Consider the following 17,227-nt stretch of genomic DNA (forward strand, 5'->3'; position numbering starts at 1 on the left):
TCCTTACCATTAAAGAGCTTTCTCTTACTTCTAACTGGAATTTTTCTGGCTGCAGTTGAAGTTCATATCCTCCATAAAGCTGGAGAACAGATTATTCTCTCCTTTAGGAACAGCTCTTTCTGTAATTAAAGGCTCTTCTCATGTCTCCCCTCATTTCTCCCCAGGGAAGTAGCATGAGCCCTGTATCTTGGGAGACTTCAAATTAGATCAGGCTAAGCAGTTCAGAGCACACAAGGAAGGGAAGCTGCCTCAGTAGGAACGCAGAGTACACAATCCTGCTTCTTTTTTTCCATAATGGCCTCTCAGAGCCTGGCTCAGTGCTTTTATCTGTACTTAAAAACACGGTACACTTTCTTTTGAACAACAAGGAAATGATGGAAAAATGAAATACAGAGACAGGAAATAAATCTTGAAGGTGGCTATTAATTTTAGGGACTGGTTTTGTAAAGCTATTTACCATCTGCCCCATATCCCCTATACTCATTTCTCTCTCTCTGACCTCTTCCTTAAAAACTTGCAAGTTTAAATCCTTCCCCAGTTCTCTCCTTCCATTTAAATCATTATTTGGCCTTGTACCTTTGCATCCCTTGGGAGGTTTGCTTGGGGTATTTGTGTTTTGGGTGATTCATTAGATCGTCTGCATGTGTCCTTCTTAGTTACTTACCTGAGGGCTTTTATAGCCAAAAAAACCAGACTTAGCTGAAGAGACGAGCATGTCTAGCTCTAATAAATAAAACACATGGAGTCAATTAAAACAATGTTTAAATAATTTTCAGAAAGGAGGATGCTTGATGTTACTACATCAGAGGACCACAGTGACTTTTAAGCCAAGAAACAGTGCAAGGTTTACTTTCTCATTTAATCTCCAGGTCTATAAAAAAATGCATGCTTCTATAGCAGTCATCTACCCACTCCAACAGTTAACATGATTTTGGAATTATTTTAAGTCCAAACCATGTGAAAATAAATCCTAACTCAATTTTGTGGGATTACTTTGTTTCCATTAAATTCCTTTTTAAAGTGTTTCATATGCTTGCTTTTATTATTTTTACTTCCAGGAATTTCTAAAGACTTCCAAATTTGGATTGATTAAAGTGTTTTAACTTTTCCTGGAAAAAACCATGAATTTAATTCCCTGTCTGTTTTCTCAGGTATTTACAAACTAAGGTGGTTACAGACACATCTTAATGGACACATAAACAACACACACCGTCTGTGTGGCTCTTTATGGTCTTAACATATTAGAAGGTTAAGAGAATATATCAGATTTCACAAGCTAAACAAAGTAGAGCTTAGCAAGTACTTAAAGATGAGGGACCTCCAGAAGAAATTGGAGCACAAGAAAGAATGGTGAAGTCATGTGGATGATTGAACAAATGACATCTTTTCTGCTGATGCTCCAGGGTAACCTATGTGTGCTTAAGGAACAGAGCGGGAGCGAGCTAGGCGCTCACATCCCGCAGGGCGTGGGGTTGGGATTTTGACCCTTCACTGACAACAGTGCAGTGCCATTTTTGCAGGTCCCTCTGTAGCTCAGCTCTGTGGGACTGGAACATGCAGCTGTGTGGTGGTCGGTGTGGGGTTGCTGCCCAGACATTTTGAAGGGGCATTTTTCAGATGAGTGAACACAAAACTTTCTTTACCACCGCTCGAGGCTCTTTGGTTGACAGTGCTCTGGCACCTGTCTGTAGGTAGATGTAGGTATGTTTTTTTAGCTAATTATATACTTTCTCACTCCTTCCACACACAGTGTTGGTTTATATGTTTATATGTTTTATATGAGCTTTAAATGTTTGTGTTACGCATGTGTGATCCTCTCTGGAATTTTCTGCCCAATAATTTTCATTGCAGTGAGAATTGAAGTGCTTCCATGTAGCTAGGTTCTACCTTTGTGAGAGATTTTGGTGCTCATGAAGTGACTCTGTAAATACAGAGATTGGATAGTCCTAACATCAGTGGAGGCAGAATGTCTTACCTTGCAATTGAATTTCTCAAATAATAGCAGGCTCCTTTTCCCAGTGTTTTATATTCACGTGTCCCTTAATAGGGAGTTTACACTAATAGGTTTGCTTACACTTCAGCCTGCCAAGTAGGTAGGCAGTGGATACTACATGTGTTTTGACAGGCAGTATTCTGAAATGTTGGCTGACATCACCTCCCCATGAATCTCAGGCTCTCTGTGCATTTTCTGTGTGGGCAGGAAGAGGATGAGGTCAAGCCTATAATTGTAGTTCTAGAATATTCTTCATTTCTGCTTCGCTCAGAATGCCTGGCCCTCTTTTAATTATGTGATACATTCTCTGTTTCATCATTTTGCTATAAAGAGATTTACCACAAAGCAACCTCCATGGCATAGGCTTTGGCCAAGGCATTCAGGATTGGATTATGTTATCTCACAGAAAAGTTCATGGGATGCTGAAATCTTTTTCTGCCTTGTCCTGTGCAGAGGCCAGACAATCAGTACCATTTAATTGTGCTCTTCCTGTCCTGGCACTGAGCTGCTGAAGCCTCACACACCAGGAGGTATGAGCCATTCAGCAATTGCTCCTTTCCTCCTCATTGCCACCGTTTGGGCTTTGTCTAGTGAAAATAGGCCCTGGGCTCCACAGCAGAAGCCCAGAAGTTCTTTCAGGAGTGCAGCCTGGCCCATCTGCCCAAGCAAGTTTATGTGTCTGCCTGTCCCACTGACTGAGGACCATGGTGCAGAGTTTTCCTTTCTCCTAACCTCCTGTAAGACACATAATTTGGGAGGCACAGCTGTAGTTCTGAAACTTGCTGGCTCTCTCTTCAGTGAACTACAATTGGTATCAGCTGTAACCACCCAGGGTACGTGCTCAGCCAAAATGCCCCCACCACACTGCCCTTTTTACACCACCTGTACTTTCTTAATCAATAGCATTATGTTATGTTTTTATTTGTGGTTCATTTGAGTGGTTGTCATGTTACCTACAGAAAGTGGCCTGTTTATAAGCTTTGTTGTGGCTAGCCCTGGGTTTGACCAGTGTGCAGCTGGGGAATGTAGTTTACTGCAGCCAGGCCATTGCACATAGGATTTCTGAGATTGGGCGCTCTTCTGCTCTTTGCCTCCTTGTCTCAAGAAAGAATTCTTTCTGAGCTTTTTAGGCAAAGAAAAACAACGAAGACAAAGATGTAACAGAATGCCAGAGACAACTATCACTGGCTCTCTGGTTATTTATTAAATTAAAAGCAAAGATAAGCAAGAAAGAAGCAGTGTCTCCCATAAAACACACTCATTAGAAGGGCATTTACAAGCTCTGCCTAAGCCAGCACTTGTGCAGTTCCTTGATTTTAGTGATTTTCCCCCTGCTCCAATGAGCACAAACCCCAGTGTGCTCCTCTCAGGCTTGCTGGGGCAGCAGCTCCCTGCACTGGGAAGGAGCAGGTGTGTGCTGCTCTTCTGCCAGTGCTTGGTAACCATGGGCACCCAGGTTGTGTCTTTAAAGATAATTGGGACATGAGTGCACAAATGATGAATAAACACACTGGTGTAGAAAATGGATGGTTTTTGCTTAGATGGTCTGGTAGGCAGGTTTCACTGGATTCACCTGATTTCTCAGTCCCTCATTTTAAAGTGGAATCAACAGTGCTCTGAGGCTGTGACATTGCTTACCACAGTAAGAGCCTATGGCCAGTGCCACAAGAAGATGCTGTGGTGCTGTCCTCGCTCTCTGCTACAACAGGCATTCACGCTGCAAGCCCATTCCAGATTTTTCTAGAGTGCCTCTTGTTTCTTTTGCCACTCTGCAGTCTTGAATAGGACCGTATCTTGCCACCATGCACTCCCCTGCAGGGTTGCACCCAGTGCTGTACAGGAGAGTCCCCTTCCTGCCTGGGCTTGGCAGGTAAAACTCTGCTCTATTGATACAGCCTGGCAGGCTGGCCACAGAGATGGAGCCACTTGCCCTCTGATGAAGACATGGATGGTCACAATTTTTAAGAGTAAAACCTGTCCTCACTCTCATTCTGAGAAATCCTGCCTTGTGGGGTTTTTAGGTGCTTATCTGTAACCTAAGGGTGTTAGGTGGTGGGGTCGATTCCTTGAGCAATTGCATCTCAAAGGAGCAGATGGGACCATTTTTAGCTCTCTTTCTTCTCTATGCACATGAATTTGTTTTCTAAACTTTTCATTTCTTCCCTAGGAGATGACCCATTCCTGGCCTCCTCCTCTCACTGCTATTCACACTCCGGGCAAGGCTGAGCAGACCAAGTTTTCTATCCCAAGCAAGGTACAAGTGGGCTATTACCAGTGACCTGATTAGCATTTTGTTCTGTTGAGTGCTCTTTGCTGGAGAGTTTATTTTTCTAATTGGTCCCACTTTAAAAAATTTCTGATACTATTTTTAGTTGGAAATTCCCAATCAGACTGTTGCTACTAGTAGAACTGCTTATTTAAAGCTGCAGAAGACCCAGTGGAAGCAAAGTGAGCTTTTTATCTCTGTTGTTATGGGAGTTTTTCTATATCAAGTAAAATGTATTTTGTTTAGTTTTCCTCCATTATTATTTGTGCAATGAAAAGGTTTGAAATGGACATTTTTTCCCACTTACTGGTTGATTGCATAGTGAGGTTTTAGCTGCATAGTCAAGTTATGGTGACTGAAAAGGTCCCTGCATGTGAAGAACATGATGGCATCTGTCTGTGTCACACCCCAGAGGGAGGCACAGAGTCCAGGCACACCTGCCTAGAGAGTGCCTCTTGTTCTTGTAATCCATATTCAGTTGTTAAATTGTATGATCTGAAGATGCCCTTAGCCCACATTGCATTATTGCCTTCTGGGTGTGATTCCAGTAGCACTGCTAGAGACCAGGCTCGTCCCTGGGACAGGTTCTGCCAGAGGTATCTTGTGCTGGGACTTGAAACCTGAGCTGATGATGTTTGGGGAAGAAGAGAACTTCCCCAAGGTGAGAAATTTATACCATTCTGTCCTGGAGCTACATAAAAGTTTTTTTCCAATGGCAGGATCTTGAAAAATAGCTTATTAAACTAGTACTGCTTAACATTTTAGTTCAAGCAATTATATCCTGATTTAAAAGCTGGAATATGATTTTGCTCTTACTGATTTCCCCTGTCTGAAATCTAGCCGCCATACTTAGTCAGAAAGAACTTAATTTAGCAATATCTGTGGCTTCTTAAACAAAACCAAAGCCAGTGCCCAGAATGTCTTGTTTTAATGGAATGTGATTGTTACTGCCCTAGCACTGCCACTGTCACTGCAGTTTCCTGATGCAATGTGAAGCATCTGAAGTCATTGAATCAGAGAACAGCCTGAGTAGGAAGGGACCTTAAAGATTATCTGGTTTCATCTAGTTCCCTGCCGTGGGAGGGAGACCAGGTTGCTCAGAGCCACATCCAGCCTGGCCATGAACACTTCCAGTTTTTTAGGACAACCTGTTCCAGGGCCTCACCACCCTCACAGTTATTTTCCCTAATATCTAATTTAAACCTACTCTTAGTCTGAAGCCATTTCCTCTTGTGCTGTCACTACATGTGCTTATAGAAAGCCCCTCTCCATCATTCTTGTAGGCTCATGCTCATTATGCTCTTACAAGGCCATAATCCTCATTGCAAATTGGGTAAAAGTCAGTGTAACCCTTTAAGATGAACTGTGTGAGTACAGGTTTTTACCTGCTGGAAGCTGGGTTTTTTTTTTTTTTTTTAAATTTATATCATCTCCTAATTTAGTGTTCTGTTTCTGATGAGCCCTACAGAAACTGGTTTGAGTCCTGCAGACTGGCACTATCTCCATTGGTAGCAGTATAAGCATAGGTTCAGAGAAGCTAAAGTATTGGGTTTGCTTTTCTGTTTCTATCAATTTGGCTTTGAACTTTTAAGATCCACATCAAAGTTAATTTCTGAGCACATTAAATGTTCATCCTAAAATTCTTGACCATATCACTTCAATACAAAATATAAATTAAGATTTTTTTTTTGAGCTAGCATTGCAGGAAATAGGCAAGCACATAAAATGTTTTAATGTTTGCTAGTCTTACTTTAAAAAATACAACAGTGTCTCTTCAGAAGATCGCTTTAAATCAATTATGGCTGGCCAAATTATGCATCTAGGACATAATATGGCTAGGTTGTGCAGCCATATAAACCAGAGACAGGCACTGTTAGAAGTTTTCAATTTAGCTGTTAAAATAAAGGTATTCTCATGAGAAACATACATTTTAAAAGTGTGATCAAAGAGGTGGAGCTTATCAAAACAATTTATCCCTTTGACATTCAAATTTAAAGTGCCATGTTTACTCTTAGGGCATTATTTACTTCACAAGGGACTGACTGACAGCACAATATAATATTAGGAACTAATAATGCCCTAAGAGGAAGTGCAGTGAGGGCTTTAATGACTTTAACATCCTACAGAACTAACACTTCCAGCAAAGTAGTGCCTGGCTGTAGGATGAGGTTGTAAATAACACCTTAATTTCAACTGATCAAACTCAGCTTGGAAGGAAAGCTGATGACAATCACTGTGAACTAGAGAGCCCAGAGAAAAACTAAGCCAGAAAGCACTGTGATATTAAAGAAACAGCTATATAACAGCTAGGCAGTTATTGTGAACCAACAAGAATCCTGGCATTAGCATGCTCAGTGTTGCAAGCCAGACTCTTTGCTGGTTTTAAGTTGTTGTACTTCCATTGATTTCATTGGATTTGGACCAGTTTCCATCAGGTGAAGATCTACTTCCCGTCTCTTCATCACATCCCGTGTGTCACAGTCCGAATAAAAACAGTGACTACCAGTAAAAGATTACTGTATTTCCAGGCAGTGAGATCAAACAAAAGAAGGGCAATGGCACTGAATTTAATGCATAGCTGCATTTGTGCTGTGTTCTAAATTGTACATCCTGCATGGCTCCCTCACACATCCACGGCCAAGCCTGGGGAAGGCTTGGGCTGCTGCGGGTGTAAATCTGTGTGGTGTCTCCATAAAGGGCGGTGTAGATTTACAGCAGCTGGGGACATACTCTTGCCTGAGCTCTGAAGAGTCCCTCAGTGGTGCTCTGTCTCCACAGTTAATGCTTTTTTTAAACTAATGTCACTGGTGCTGCCTTAACAATGCTGTGATCCCTTCCCTGTGCCATCTCCTTCCCCGTTGGTATAATGCCAGTGCTCTTAATCTAGCAAGCCAAGATATATCTTACCTTCTTCATCTTATTTAACTAATGCTGACATTTTGTGTGTTCTTCTTTGTAGGATTCCCAACATCTGACCTCAGGATACAATGTACAAAGTAGGTCTTTATCATCCTAGTCCTAACAGTCAGGGTTGGGTTTGTTTTTTTTTTTGTCTGCTTAACATCATTAAAACAAAGGCTAAAAAATTAATTTCTGTGGTGCTAAAGCAGATCAGTTCCATTTTTTATTACATATTATGCATTGTGGCATGTTGTGAAACCAAGTATAATTAGATGGGCTGACAGCTTTGGGTGCATTTTAATTCTACAGTAATCTTTTGACATTTGAAAATGTGTTTCCTTTGTTTGCAGAGTGGAGTGATCCAGCAGGGAAAGTTGCAACTAAGTCAGTGCCACAAAAGTCGTAAGTATTATTATTTCCAGCTTTAAATCTCATTTTAAATTTATCATAAAGCATGAGCTTATTTCTCCAAAGGTAACTAAAACCTAGCTCTGCTCATAATCTTGTCCTGGTGTTCAGGTGTTCTCTGTAGTCCTTAAAAATTAGCCATAAACCAGTTTTATGTTTCCAGTGCTTATTACTGTTTCTTCTTTTTAAGCATTAGCTAACAGAGGTATGTGTGAAAGATGAGTTTATTAAGCGGAAATAATGCTGATTTTAGTTCTACAGCTTGCCAAAATTAAATCACTTTTATGCTTCTCTCATCAGATACTAAGCCTCTTACAATAGAAAATGCAACCCAATGAACAGATGATGCAGGAATTTTTACATTCATACAGTGAGAGAGAGTAAAACACATCACACAGAATAATTCTGCTAGCTGGTATTGAATAGCTGGTCTTGAGTTTCGTACACTTTGAAACAGCTGAAAATCACAGATGATCTATAAATATGACAGTTGAAAATTGTGAAAGAGCTCATTCTCCATTGTGTTAAACCATTTTTCTTTGGTGCTCCTCTGATGTAAGGCTGCAGTAGTGGAGCAGTGAGTGGAGACCGAATTGGTTTTTATTTTCATCCCAGGTTCTCTAATTTGCAAACAGGAGCTAAATAACAACTTTGAATAGTAGGCTATTGTTTTATACTTATGAAATTGTATGGGTCTGATTTCAGTTCAGAGCTGCTGGGTTTTTTAGTGTTAAGTGTTCTAAAGTACTGAATGTAGAACTGCACTAGCTTAACTGACAGTTGTGTAAATACAATATGTTCATTTAAAATTACTTCAAAATTATTTTAGTGGTTGCCCTTAATCTACTAAAGAGACAATTTAAAAAATCCCTATCAGGGAAGAAAAATCAATGTGGAGATACCTAGGCAAGTTTTAAAAATTAATTTAAATATACTGATTCTTAGTGCACGTTTGTGTACACAAAAGGGCTTTTGGAGTTCAGTAATGTGTCTGTGACTGTGTGAGAGGTACAGCACCAGTGCAGATGTGGGTGCTGAATCCTTTGATGTTCTCAGCAGGCTCTGAAGGTCCAGCTCTTTACTCATAAACTCAAGTCATGGAAGTGCTCATTCAAATACAGTTGGTTGAGTAAACCTTTGCAAAACTGTGGCTGAGTGAATGATCAAATTTTTAAATTAAATAGGTTTTTCCAATTAAATGAGAATTGGATATGAATGCTAATGATATTTAGATTAATTTGCATTAATAGCATTTATTTATTTATTTTTTAAACTTAGTAACAAATTAAATTTTGCCCTTTGCTGTTTGGCTTCCATTAATGACTTGGTTTTTTGTGAAGACTCTATCCAACTGTACCCACAGTTCTTGGTAACAGGATGGGTGCATTCATGTTTCAGAACATTGAAGTGATCTAAATCTAACATCAAGCAAATTCCATAATAAAAAAAAAAAGGAAAAAATATTATTGCATCTTAAAATTATTTTTCTCTAAAAGCAAATGTATTTGGATTCCACTGTGAAAAATATTTTAGTGAGTGTACCATAAAATACAATATTTCAATAGTTTGTAACCAACAGTAATAGACTTGTCAATCATGGTTTATAGTTATAAGCCGAATTTCAAAAGAACAGTGCTTCAGAGCTCAGTGGTATATAGTGCATTTAATGGGACCAAAGCTCTCTATAGGAAGCCTGATATAAAACCCAAAGACACTGAGTACATTTTATGAACCAGTTGTTCTCTGTTCTGCTGCTTGATCTAAAGTTCCAGTACTATCAATCAGATTTCTGCTGCAATGAACTGCCTTCTTACGGTAGGTGATAGATTTTACACATGAGAGATCAGAGCTGCAATAAAGCTACTTTTATTTTTAGCTTCCAAATGAAGATCAGCTAACCCATTACTATCACTTTTTCTCTTTTACTGCAGAAAAATTGTTAAGGCAGCTTCTAAGAATTTCCACAGGGCTTTGGGAGGTTAGAAGGCAGTCCACTGTGAGGCTTGGTATTACGAGGCCAATGTGCTTCTTTAGATCTGTGTGTGCAGTTACCACCACCTTCATGGGGAATTGCAGTACTTGAGCACATAATGAAATTAAAGCAGGAGTGGGACAGAAAGACGTAATGGTATCAAGCAGGGCTGGATAGTGCAGTCCAAACAAACCCTGAGAGGTAGGCAGCTCCTGCAGTCATTGTGTATTTTAATGATAGGGTGTTTATCAGATTGCAGTTGTATAAAGGAGGATTTAGTCTCTCTAACACTGGTGGGTTTGAGGGATATTGCAATGTATGAGTGAAATGACAGTCCAGCTTATCCCCAGTAACATCTCTTGCTATGCTCTCAGCCACACAGTATGGTCTTACTGACTTCAGAACTCTATCCCCCACCAATTACATATTTTGTCAATAGGATCTGTCATCCATATTTCAGTTTGATCAAATCTGGCTGAATTTGACTCTGTTCATCTGTATGCTTTGTTAGATTCTGTTTAACCTGGATATGTTTCTAGCTGTTATCCAACTTTTCAAAGTTCATGTGCAATTTAAGTGAAACTTAAATTATCTTTTCCATTTACGTTTGTCCTAGTGATGTCCCGTAGATTCCACTGGCTTTGTTAGAGACCCAGAGTTGGTAATAATGTGCTTGCATTCACCACATTGCTGAGTTATACCATGACTACCTGAGGGGTGAATGCATAACAGAGATGCTTTACCTTCATGATGCTGCATCCTGCTCCAGCAGCCAAGCTGTCTGTCGGTCATTGCAGGGTTCAGGTGCAGGGATATTGGCATCACAGAAGATCAGGCCAAAGGAATGTAAGATTTTTGCAAGATAACCTCTCAGGTGCACACTTCTGAGGGAAAAATGAGTGCAAGATGGATTAATTTACAAATGTGTTGCTATTATAGAGGGATGCAAGATGCATGGCTTCTTGTCCAGGTAGAGCTGTCTGAAATGCAAATGTCATCCTTTTTATAATGTTTCAGTATACTTTGTTACATCCACATGCTGAATAAACCCAGTCCCCAGTGCAGTGGGTAAATAGAAGCTAGAATAGTTAGGATTTTTTCTAAATTCTGCACCTATGCACATGAGAACTAACCTCAGCTCTTAAGTTGCACTCAAAAATCTTGAAAATGAAATTTTGAACACTGATGTGCATGCATGTGTGTGTAATGTGGTGAATTTTTACAGCTGAAATCAGGCTATGTAAAACTGCAGCACTTGGTTTCCCTTTTTGTAATTTCAAATTCGCTGTAAATCTCCGCTGGGCATTGTGCGGTCAGTTTTCAGCCAGTCTGCTCTGATTAGTTTATTATGAAGCAGAGTAAGCAGGAGCAGATAAGGTGCAACCAATTGCACTGCAAAGGATTTTCTGTCAGCTTCCATGAATTTGAGGGGACGGACTCAGCTCATGACTTGGGTTTCTGTTATATAATTGCCATTGCAAGTATGTCATCCTCAAACATCCAGTCCTTTTTTGTTAGCATTTGGCCTTTGTCCAGTTGGAAACTACCCAGAACCTTTTTAATCAAGCACATCCTGTGTTTTGAAATCATACTGCAGAGTGGTCTTGGGTAGTTTCCATAAAAGCCTAGCTAAAAAGAAGAATGTAATCATAATGGTATTCTTCCCCTGTCATAAAATTACTTCCTATGCTTACTGTATTAATACAGTATTAAAAGGCCCTTCTCATGGGCTCTGTGAACTCCCGGAAACCATTAAAAACTTAGAGCAGCAAATTTTTATAGATCAGACAAAACCAACTTGTTTTATCTTTATGGAGGTTTTGTTATCAATCATAGTTAATGATACACAACCTGTGTGTGGAGTAGAGAGCAGCTAAATACAGGGAGCTTAAAACTAAAGCAAGCAGCTGAAAATCTTTTTGTGATGTTTCAGCAAGGATTTTCCCAAGAGTGTTCAGCATGGCTTTCAGCTGGGCCAGGATTTCACTGCACAGTTCCAAAAAAATTCAAATAAATACCAGTCCTTTCCTAATCCCAAATATTATCATAATACTTGATGGAAGCGTGTTTGAAAATGGAAATGTGCTTCTCAACATCTAAATACTTTTCATAAGTATCTAATGGCTTTTTGGAAGATCTCCTCTGTGTCAGGGACAGCCACCTGGGAACACAGAAAACAAAATTTGGCAGCATGTGCAAGCTATGAATTAAAGGTAATTCACAGTTTGAAATGAATCAGCATGAGGTCCTTATGGAGAGTAATCAGACATCAAGAGGATTTTATACCAAGTATTGGATATTGCCACAACAAGTAATGTTGTTATTCGGAACTATTCAGAACATTCAAATCAAGAAGAACTGATGAATTCTTTACCTGGAAAGAAATCAGTTAAAAAAAAAAAAAACACCAACAACAATAGCAAAAAAAGGGATTCATTCCATGTTCGTGCAAAATTTCCAAAAAATATACCAGGAACCAAAATGTAAAATTCATCTCCAACTGGCATAAGAAGGAGGTTTCTATTTATGTATCAACTCTATCAGTGTTGCAGTCACAATGCAGCCCAGGTGTAATACACAGGAGATGCTGAAATGTTCCTATTACTAATTACAGTTTTTAGCTGACCATAACAAAGCGTGAGAGCACCAGTTGAGCCCTCAGTGGTGACAGCCAGCTTTTTGTCACAGCCTACCTTCACATGGCCAGCCTGACTCACTGCACTAAGTGCTGCCTGTTTGTTAGAGGTAGGAAGTTCCAAAGATATTCCCTCTGGGTAAACTGGGAAAGTCATGACTACAAGGGCCTCGCACTGCCATGTACAAATTATGATAAGTGAAACAACAGTGGCATGTAATTGGAACTCCATTAATCTTTAGAGAGCTCCAGTGCACTATATTAAAGGGACAAATAGCAGATGAAAATAGAAGGGTCTCTTTTGGAAGTGTCACTCATCTTTCATCTTTACTGTTTTGTTTTGTAAGCTAGAAATTTTATTTGAATCCTTTTGCCTTGTAAATTCTTGGGTTTGAAGCAATGATAGTCAGTCCAGACTGTTGCTTTGTTCCTCAGTGCTGCAGGCTTTGCCTTTTGAGCAAAGTATGCAGTAATTTGGAATAAAATATACAAATGTTTCCTATGGACAGTTACCTATAGAAGCAAACTTGCAAAATATTTCAGCTGATGTGAAATACGTGAAAATCCAGTATCATAATTAAAAGCCCTTCATCTTTGAAGATAAGCCCATAATTCAAAATAATTTCTAAATTAGGCTTTTAATTTGTTTTCATTATTCAGCTGGCTCACATACAGTTTAACCTCCCTGTCAAAATAAAGTTATTTCCTAATACATTCTTTTCCATGATCTCTTTCTCCTGACATGTTTATAAATCAGTTTAAAAAATTGTGGGAACAGAACTAAATTAATTCTGTGATATTTTGCTGATCAATTTTTAATAATTTTTCTTGCCTATCAGAGGCTTACTGCCTTTAAGGCTGCCTGAAACAAGCTAACCAACTGCATTCTTGCCAGCATTGCTGATTGCGACTCAAGTGAGCACTGAACCATTTGAATTTCCTCTGATACTGTATAACCCCCCATTAAAAATTCAACATTTATTTGCCCTAACTAACGAGTAGCAGTTGAAATACTTTGTTCTCAAGCAGGATGCACTCCTGTGTCAGTGCCAAGTGCATGCAGTCACTGAACTGTGACCACTGAAATGTCAGCATTAATAGAGAGAGGTAAACGACACAAAGTAACATGTTTGGATTCCTGATGTATTTCCCTGTCTGCTACATATCATTTCCCATTTTGGAAAGTGGTTAGACTGCAAATCTGCCGCAGGTTTCCCAGTACTTAAAGAGCTTTTTCACAAGCAGCAGCATATGTTGTGCCTTTATGGCTTAAGGCCAGTCTCAAACTGACCTCCCAATTTACATTTCTGTGGGATGGAGTCACTTCCGAACTTCAGCAGAACTTCAAACATTCATTTTGAAAAACAAATGCACTCAGTAAATCTGAAAATGTAAATCAGGCTAGAGCAGAGGAAGCCACCACTCAGTACCTCTCCTGCCCATTTGTTTTGTGACCCACACACTTGCTGATAAAAGACATACAAATGAACTTTTTGCTTGGCTTTCTGGCTTCCACAATTTGGACCTCACCATGTTCCTTTTGTCTTAACTCTGACCTGTCAGTAAATTTCTGGTCCAGAGCCAAGCCATTTTTCTCTCTAGCTTTTTTCTTCCTGATGCCTTTTGCTCCAGTCCCTTTCATTCTTCTGTCGTGGCTTAGACTTCAATAGCCTGAGACTGAGAAAATTGTCACCCAGATTCATCTGCACCATGCTGCAAAATAGTCATAATCAGAAATGGATGATAAGTTTGAGAGAAGAATGGATTTTGCCAGGAAGCTGGGCATTCATAATACCAGAGCGGTCTTGAAACTCCCAATTTGTGTCCTGAATACCCTAGGTAAGACTAACAGCCACTTTTCCTAATATTCCAGCTTAATCCTTTGCATCTTTCCTCTGAATCCCTCTGACAACCCCAATAATCCGCCACATTTTTCTCAGCTTCACAGTCTCTATCCAGAGGAACTTCTATTGCTACCATTATCCTTTGGGCAGAGGGCTCAGCAGGGCTCCAAAGCCTATCAATTTTCTGGCCAGAAGGCTTATTTTTTATGAAGTGAAGTTCTCACAACACCCCACGGGGCAAGGCCATGCTCACTGCATTATGCTCTGTCTTGGATAGCCCTTGGAGTCAGAGATTCAGAATAGTTGTACCTTACAAATACATCCTCCCAAACGATAAAAAAGGAAAATATTCCCAGGTGCTGGGCTAATTACTGCTTTAAATTCCCAGAGGAAGAGCTGCTTCGCTCACTTGTGTCCGTACATCTCAGAAAATCTGTTTTGAGACTTTCCTAATGCTGCAAATGCAGCTTTCCAAGAAAATGTAGCCCCGGAGGAGGAGGGAGATGTCTATAGCCTACTTCAGTAGGTACAAACCAATTGTTTAATTAATATCCGCTTGTGGAAACACAGGAGGAAGTGATTTAGCTTTAACAAAATTGTCCCTTACTGGAAAGTCTTGTTTATTCAAAATGCTTCACAAAAATATCTTTACAGGTTTTGAAAGAAAGAACGAATGTTGATTCATCTACCTCATATTGCCAGGCTCATCTGAGTCTGCAGAAGCAGTAAATATCTGCAGTAATGAGGGGATTGCTTCCTCAGCTATTTACCTGTTAGACTCTACTAAGTATTTGCTTTTTGGGTGTCCCTGCTTACTTAAATGCCCACAACTGTGTTTTAAGGACATAGACAGGCTTTTTTTTGCAGAGAGAGGAATGCGAATCAGTGCTGCCCATATTTGATTTAGCATGAATTTCAATAGTTCCAGACAAATTCGGAAGCCTATACAAATCATAGAGCTTCAAGTCTGGCTGTGTGCTAGACTGGAATTTTTTGTTAGGTCAGACCTTTATCTCAGCTTCTTTTTGTGGCTCCTTATGGGGAGATTGAAGAGGAACTGAAACTGGTGACCTGTCTTGACCTTTAGTACTGGATTAAAATTCCAACTTGCTGCCATGGCAACGGGCCTTGAAAATTAGATCCTGACAGAAGCAGGGAGAAACTTAAAACTGCAACTGCTGCACCGAACTGAAGAAAGGTTGCTTACAAATGTCAGTGACAGGCTTAATTGAAATAATCTGCCTTTCCCTATACCAAAAGAAAAAAAAAAAAAAAAAGGAAGAGAGAAATGAAAGGCAAAAACCAAACAAACAAGCAAACCCCCCAAAAATATTGTGACTTGATTTTTTTTTTTTTGGCAAAAATCTATTGCAATTCAGAGCTCATGCTGGTGAACCCAGCAGACTGTGACATTTGAGGTGACAGCAAGAGAACCTGCATGGTGAGAAGGGAGCCAGACATGCACTTGCAAAGGTCTGAACCCCCCAGGCCAGACTGGCAGCAGGAACCAGACAGTGGCCAGTGTTAAATCACAGGCTAACTTTCTATTTTCTCCTCCTTTAACCTGACACAAGGGATCAAAAGAGACATCACAGTGTCTCCTCTTGACTCCAAGGATCCATGCAATTATCTGTTCTGTAGATGGAAAGGGATAAACATAAGCTAGATAGTGCTATTTCAGATCAAGTGTGATAAAAGTTACTCATTTTCCAATCTAATCAATGCAACAGTCAGAGGGAGATAATAGTGCAAGTCCTTCACTGCTAAGGGAGGTTAAGTTGTTTTTTTCCCCATGGAGATCAAAATGCAGCAGTAGCCTGAAGGGAGAAGGTGCTGAGGGTCACCTAAAGGATTTCCTGCTCTTTTTCCCTTTATCTGGGAATACCCCTCATCCCAAAATCAAATAATCTTGCAGATCAGTTTGCAGCACAATCTGATGTGAACCTGTTGCTTTCCTCACTCTCCCCAGGGCCCTGAGGATGCTCTGAGGGCCCTGCTCACCTTCCCAATGTCACAAAGGACCAGACCAGGCCCCCATCACACAGGGGAATGCTGCATCCTAGCAGGCCTGTCTTTCTAGATTGCTGCTGGCCTCTTGACAAAAAAAAAAAAAAAAAAAAAAAAAAAAAAAAAAACACAAAAAAAAAAAACCAACACAAAATATCCCATAAAAATGTAGATTTTACATAACAAAAAAATAATATTTCTTAATGGACAAATGGAGTTGAATTGGATTAGCTGTTCTGTAGAGTAAGATAACTGCTGCAGAATCAGACTAGAATGTAGGTACCATATAGAGCTAGGTGAAAATTTATGGGTAAATTGTGGAAGAGATTGTTTTGCCAAAGCTTAGTGTCCATATCCCAAGATCACGTTTGGAGTCTAAATGCAAGTAGAAGGCATGGCAAAATATACCTTTAGTTTTCTTAAGACTGTGCTGCCCAAGTACTGGATTTGTTATGTATTGGTGCAATTTAGAATTATAGGGTCAGAGGAAATGTTACAGATGTTTACAAACACAAAATATTGCTTAGTGGGGTTTGTATTGTTCATTGCATGGTTTAGAGAAATATTTGTCACTAATAGTGTCCATTATCAAGGTAGATAAGCCTTAAGCAAGTGCAGGTTGCATTGAAATAATGCATTATATTATTTTAACAAATAGTGCAATATTGTCTTTAAAAAAAAACATTTCTGGAGTAGACAGTTGATACACAGTAAAAAGCAAGTGGGTAGGTGAGCAGTTTTCTAACATAGGAAAATAAAAGCCATTTAACATTTCTCAGGCTCTGAGTTATGTGCTTCAGACAGTTAAAATAGATGCCATTATTTGAAATTTGAAGTGTCAAATTGATTCGTAGAGTAAGTTAGTTACTTCAGAGGACTTGCTGTCAGAGATGAATTTGGCCCATCCAGCTCTACACTTGCCACTGTTACCATTTTCTGCAAAACACCACTAATTCTGCCTTAATTACTGTCAGACTGGACTATGGAGCCCTGGAGTATCTGGCAATAAACTTGTGTTTTGCTGGGAGGGCAGGTAAAGAACCATTTAAATAGGTTTTTGAAATAAGCATGAAACCTCTGAAGATGTACTGTTTTAGTGCAGACTGTATATCAAAATATATAAGCATCTAGTTGCAACAACGGCTTTGTAAACACATTACTGAGCAAACTATGAAAAGTAATCCACCAAGGGGTAGTTTCC

General features: G+C 39.7%; 1 protein-coding gene across 5 annotated transcripts in view; it reads left to right on the plus strand.

The window, feature by feature from the left end:
- Nucleotides 1–17,227, plus strand: part of AFF2 (AF4/FMR2 family member 2) — a 332,371-nt gene that overhangs the window by 195,162 nt on the left and 119,982 nt on the right. For all 5 annotated transcript variants that reach the window (XM_041396527.1, XM_041396530.1, XM_041396528.1 and 2 more), the window contains exons 5-7: nucleotides 4,161–4,247; nucleotides 7,219–7,255; nucleotides 7,511–7,562. In XM_041396527.1, the coding sequence (XP_041252461.1) occupies nucleotides 4,161–4,247; nucleotides 7,219–7,255; nucleotides 7,511–7,562 (176 nt within the window). The remainder of the gene's footprint in view (nucleotides 1–4,160; nucleotides 4,248–7,218; nucleotides 7,256–7,510; nucleotides 7,563–17,227) is intronic.

Source organism: Onychostruthus taczanowskii, unplaced genomic scaffold (assembly GCF_017590055.1).
Source record: "Onychostruthus taczanowskii isolate IOZ18803 unplaced genomic scaffold, ASM1759005v1 scaffold13, whole genome shotgun sequence".
Classification (NCBI taxonomy): domain Eukaryota; kingdom Metazoa; phylum Chordata; class Aves; order Passeriformes; family Passeridae; genus Onychostruthus; species Onychostruthus taczanowskii.